This window comes from Sinocyclocheilus grahami, unplaced genomic scaffold (genome assembly GCF_001515645.1).
Source record: "Sinocyclocheilus grahami isolate Dianchi unplaced genomic scaffold, SAMN03320097.WGS_v1.1 scaffold588.1, whole genome shotgun sequence".
In the NCBI taxonomy this organism is placed as follows: Eukaryota; Metazoa; Chordata; class Actinopteri; order Cypriniformes; family Cyprinidae; genus Sinocyclocheilus; species Sinocyclocheilus grahami.
Window position 1 is genome coordinate 839,314 of NW_015505767.1, and position 6,042 is coordinate 845,355.

Here is a 6,042-nt window from a genome sequence, read left to right on the forward strand (position 1 = left end):
GTGCTTGTGGTGTTCGGCCAATCACAATGCACTGGGTCAGCTGGCCAATCAGAGCAGACTGCGCTTGTTGGAAGCGTTTGAGAGAGGCGGGGCATAGAGGACCTACAATAATGTACAGTATTTGAAAAATAATGTGTTTTTTGAACATTAAAGCATGTCAACATATTCTGTTACACCAAATACACAAAATAATGATCTTTAAAAAAGCATCATATGACCCCTTTAATAACTGCTGGTAAAAGAATAGCTCACCCAAAAATGAAAATTTGCTGAAATATACTCACACTCGCGCCATCCAAGATGTAGATGAGTTTGTATATTTGTATATCTCAAATGTATGAAAAAATCGCATTTGAAGATAATTTTGAGTATTTAAGATGTATGTTGAAGAATTGGTCATGCTGTGTAGTACAGTCAAGCATTTATCATTTAAAACTACATCAAAACACTATTTCATATGTTTGCTCCATGTGCAGTGGGTGTTTCCGTACTTCCAAACACAGCTAATTCAAACATCAGCCTGTCTGAGGGGACGCCAACACCTTCACAGGCACCAGACAGCGGCCTCACTTTGCTCGCCTTTGGTAGGTTTTATACTGATAAAATCTCATGATACCCATTATTTCTGGTGCTAAAATATTTCCTGTCTGCAATTACAGGTGTGATGAGTCTTATACTAATTTTAATTGTTGTCATGGTGGTCTTGGTGACTGCTATCAACCTCAGGGGACGGTGTAGAGACACCAAACAGCATGAGGGTGGGTTTCTCTCTAATTCTGTCAGTTTCAAGATTACTTTTTAAGTATGCAATATAATTTTTTTTTTATGTATAGGTATTAAAAGCTGTGATTCTGTGGTATCTGACAGGTGAGGAGGACTTGATTGTGCATGTGTGGTCATCATCATTGTCTGTTTTATATATATAATATATACAATATAATATAATAAAATCAAGTATAAAATAATATAATAAGAAAAAATGAAATATGAAAATTAAACAAGCATTAAACTACAAGTTAGTGATGTCAATATACTGTACTAATGGGACATTTCAATAAATAAATAAAATAAGAAATTTCAAACAAATTGAAAACATTTACTAAAATGTTATATAATATTATGTACTATATTTAGACAACAGATCTGTTGAAAATTATCAATTTTTGATCAAGCAACATGACCAGCAACTGTGAGAACAATACTCTTGTCACTCTTGTCTCTGTGAGGACAATAAACACAGAAAACAGTAAGTACTTGCCTTCCTTAGTGTGTTCGTGATACCGAAATAATAGGATCCCATTTTATGTTATTCTAATATATATTCACTTCTCTTCTGTGCAGATACAGATTCTCCCCAGATGTCTTCAGTTCACAGCACTATACTGGACAATGAGGACCAATAATTTACCAGAGACTTGCTTGGCATCAATGACGGACTGTGATTTCACTTAGTTCATAGTGCATGAGATTGGAGGCTGCATACACTATTTATAATGTTCAATGAATGTGAATTAATGTGCCTCTATCAGATGGTCAGTGCACAGATCACACATCATGCTTATGGCCTACATTGGTGCACTGCATATAAAACGATCCCTATATCAGACATGCTCTCGTACAAACCCGATTCCAAAACAGTTGGGACACTGTACAAATTGTGAATAAAAACAGAATGCAATGATGTGGAAGTTTCAAATTTCAATATTTTATTCAGAATACAACATAGATGACATAGAGCACTATACGCCGCAGCATTGGGGGAATTGGTGATCCTCTGCCCATCTTGACTTCTGAGAGACACTGCTACTCTGAGAGGCTCTTTTTATACCCAATCATGTTGCCAATTGACCTAATAAGTTGCAAATTGGTCCTCCAGCTGTTCCTTATATGTACATTTAACTTTTCCGGCCTCTTATTGCTACCTGTCCCAACTTTTTTGGAATGTGTAGCTCTCATGAAATCCAAAATGAGCCAATATTTGGCATGACATTTCAAAATGTCTCACTTTCAACATTTGATATGTTATCTATATTCTATTGTGAATAAAATATAAGTTTATGAGATTTGTAAATTATTCCATTCCTTTTTTACTCACAATTTGTACAGTGTCCCAACTTTTTTGGAATTGGGTTTGTATATTAAACATGACACATCCTTCATTGATAAATAAAATGTCACTTTTGTGTTCATATTCTTGTGTAATGTAATGTGTAATGTAATCTATTTGTAAAGTGAGATACGGAATGTAAGGATTTGAGTCAAAAGTCCAACTACACAAATGTGTGTGGGTGTTCCTGTATAGGCCACATTTGACATGATAATATATTTGTTTTGTGCCATTCTCCTGATGATCCTGTCAGACTTTTATTTTGAGGTAAAGACTGTACGTTAGTGGTTTTCAATTCTGGTCTACACATCTGATTCAGATCATCAACTGATTTGATGAGAGCTCCCTAAACAAAGAGAGACATACAAAATGTGCTGTGAGTCCAGAACTGCAAACCACTGCTGTACATTATACCTTATAGTTCTTGAAATATTGGTATTTCCATCATGCATTAGAAAAGCTTGGAGATGGCTGAATACACATTTATATACAGCATATCTGACCTTCTGTACTTACCTGAGGTTATTACTCACATTAACACACTCTTGACTGGTAAAGTGATAAATGTAAACCAGATTAATGTCCAGACCATATTGTTTTCCTGATAAAACAGCACATTTTGTGTTTATTTTCACAAACATTGTGTTTTAATGTGGCACACAGGTGTAATATATTAATGGAGGAATCACACCAGTGACAGGAAACACTGGGGCCGTGAAAGGATCCTCTGATGCAGTCAAGACAGAAACCTCTAGGGCCAGAGCAGCTTTAGCAAGAACCTCTGGGACCAGGGAGGTTGAGAAAGGTGCTGGGACTGGAGCAGCTTTAGACATAAGCTCTAACTGAGGCTATGAAAAGAAAGATTGAGGCGGCCTTGGCTGGAATTTCTTTGGCAGCCGTGGCATGAATCTTAACACCATCATGAGAGGAAACTTCGTGGCACACATGATGGGAAGCTTTGCAACTGTAGCTGTTATGAGCTCTGAAACCATTGCAGGTTCTGGGGTTGCAGCAGCAGAAACCTTCAGGCCGGGACAAGAAGCTCTGCGACCAGGGTAGCTCTGAAAAGGTACCGAGTCAAGTAACCTCTGTTGTGCCTTTGATTGGGTTCTCTCTGACCTCAGCAGGTTCTGCGTCAAGAACCCTCATGGAGGCCTTTACAGTGATTTCTGAAGCATCCCTGACTTTGGCACCCAGTTGCAGGAACCTTTAGAGCAGCAGTGTGAAGGACCTTTTGGACTAGCAATGCTATAAAAATGGTGTTCTGGAGCTTTTACGTCAGGGACCTCTGTGGGACCTCAGCAGGTTTTGGAGCAGCAGTGACAGTGGCCTTCTCAAGGATTTCTGCAGTGCCCCTGACAGGATCTCTGGGCCCAAGGAGACTGAGAAAGTGAGCTCTGTTGCCATGTGAATGGCAGGAACCTCTAGAGCGGCAATGCCAGGAACTTGTGGGAAAGGCTTGACAGGGAGCTATGGGAAGCTCTAGGTGACTCCATTTTTAGAAATATGATTGGATGGGGCAGTACTTAACTTAAAGGGGTCATATGATGTTGCTAAAAATTTCATTATTTTGTGTATTTGGTGTAATGAAATGTGTTTATGCGGTTTAAGGTTCAAAAAACATAATTTTCCACATACTGTACATTATTGTTTCTCCTCTATGCCCCGCCTTTCTGAAACGCGTCGATTTTTACAAAGCTCATCGGTCTGAAAAGCAAGGTGTGCTCTGATTGGCTAGCTATCCAGTGCGTTATGATTGGCCGAATACCTCAAGCGTGTGACGGAAATGTTACGCCCCTACCATACTGTTATGATGCCCTGTCAGGCCGGAGCGATGATTCAAAAACATGAAAACCCATTATAAACGAGGCATTCGTTGCATCCAGTGGGGACATAATTATGGATTATAATGACTGATACTGTTGCATCGCGCCGCGTAAACATAAAACCATGTCTGCATTTGTGATCGGAGAAATGACAAACAACAAGCCTTACTTTACACTGCCCAAAAAACTCGCTTTCACAACGAAACACAGCGTCACACACGGTGGCCTAGAGTGTGCGGCGGCGGCCTAGAGTGAGGAGAGGCCAGGGGCTAGAGTGAGCAGAGGCGGTGGGCTTGAGAACGGCGCGGCCGGCGGATTCAATGAAGGAGCGTCCGGAGGGCTTGTGGCAACCACATGTGACGACCCCGGGCTGGACTTGCACTGTACATAGTGAAAGCCGATCTGGCGATCCACAGCGTGAAGTTGTTGTATTTCCTCACCGACCAGCACGGATCAGCTCCAGGCATGATATCATCCTCTTTTGGAAGGCCAAACAAAGTAGTTTCGCTTTCAAAACGAAACACACAGTGCCTTCACGACATGGCGGCGGCGGCAACAATAGTACAGCGAGAATAAAAGTTACGCCTTCTTTTTTGCATGAACATTTGGGCGGCGTTAAGCAAATCTTCCCACATAGTGATGTAGATATGTGGGGGCGTGTTAGAACGAGCCGTTTTAGGTAGGTGTGGCTGACTCTTAACTTTTATAAAGAATATCTCTTTGGATTTTAGACTTTAGTCTTTGCAACTTTACAGATCTTCTTTATGCACCAAGAGCTTGTTACAATCCAAAGAGAAAGGAAAAATGTATATCATATCATATGACCCCTTTAACTAAAAACTAAAACTATTGGCAATACACATCCGTAGGCGAGTATCGCAAGATGCTAAAACTACTGCATCAAGCCAAGGCGCCAGACGCAACCAAGGCCTGCCAGCCCCGCAAGACACTAAGGCTGGAGGGATGGAGGGGTCACTCGTGTCAGTCTGCCAGACGCAAGGCTGACCCTGTCCTCCATGTCTTACAGGGGGACCTGAAACACAATTACAAATTAGACAAAAAAATATTTCATAAGGTATAAACATACAACTTGTTATTTATGCAGTGTATGAGTATTGACTATATGAATTGCTGCAGGTATTGAAAGGTAAAATATGGAAGCTAATGTTCAAATTCAGATTATCAAACTAAACCACCAAAAAGCCAAAAAAATATATGAATGTCTTCAAAATCATTTTAGCTTGTCTTTGACTAGGTACCTTAAACCAGTCATGGAAGAGCATATCCTCCAGATGAAGCCTCTGCTCTTGGTCGCTCTTCAGACAACCTCGGATAAAACAGCAGCATTCTGTGCAGAAAGATGGAGAGATGTCTGATTATTACCTTCAACGTTACACTCGCTTTCTAAGCTGTAAAACTGAGAAAGATTCCTGCATTATCCATAAGGACATCTTTTATAAAGCCGTTTTGTCTCATTAAAAATAGCTGAAATGAAGATCTCACCATCAGGGAAGCCTGGCTGGAACCACATATCAGTGTCCATCAAACTGATATCGCTGCTTTTGGGGAAAAGGCTGGTGATCATGCGGAACAGGAGCACTCCCAGTGATCACACCGTTGCCTGTTTCCCATGGTACTCGCCCTTCTCAAAATATTCAACAGGGCAGTACCTCGCTGTCCCTGGAGGAAAGAGTTTGTTAAATGTTAAGTTTGCTTTGCCACTGCATGTTTTCTCACTTTACTCTGACGGCATTTAATAATAGTCAATAAAAAAAAATGATGACTGGCTTTTATTCTTCTGAGAATGTTGTTAGTTCATTATTAGTTCATATCTCGTCTGATTAAGGTATGGAGTCACTGGTCACTAGAGTTTAAGTCCCAAAGTACATGTTTGAAAAATAATACTTATCACTGTAGGTTTTGTATGATGTGCTTTTCAGGAGGTACCCATAGCCGAAATCAATCAGCTTGACCTCCAGGGTCTCTGTGATGACCAGGAGGTTTGGCATCTTGATGTCGCGATGGAGGACCCCCCGGGAACAGCACACAGCAGCAGCGTCGATAACCTGCTGCATGAAATGACGGGCCATCCCCTCACTGAAGAGGCCA

General features: G+C 40.7%; 1 protein-coding gene and 1 pseudogene across 4 annotated transcripts in view; one reads left to right on the forward strand and one right to left on the reverse strand.

Moving 5' to 3' along the window:
- Positions 1-1,612, forward strand: part of LOC107557037 (endothelial cell-specific chemotaxis regulator-like) — a 5,881-nt gene extending 4,269 nt beyond the window's left edge. For 3 of the 4 annotated variants that reach the window (XM_016240335.1, XM_016240334.1, XM_016240336.1), the window contains 5 exons: positions 477-584; positions 660-758; positions 834-867; positions 1,173-1,246; positions 1,342-1,612. In XM_016240335.1, the coding sequence (XP_016095821.1) occupies positions 477-584; positions 660-758; positions 834-867; positions 1,173-1,246; positions 1,342-1,403 (377 nt within the window). In that variant the 3' untranslated portion in view covers positions 1,404-1,612. The remainder of the gene's footprint in view (positions 1-476; positions 585-659; positions 759-833; positions 868-1,172; positions 1,247-1,341) is intronic. The other variant, XM_016240337.1, reaches the window with a different exon arrangement.
- A 3,139-nt stretch (positions 1,613-4,751) lies between these two features.
- Positions 4,752-6,042, reverse strand: part of LOC107557027 (serine/threonine-protein kinase pim-3-like) — a 2,567-nt pseudogene continuing 1,276 nt past the window's right edge.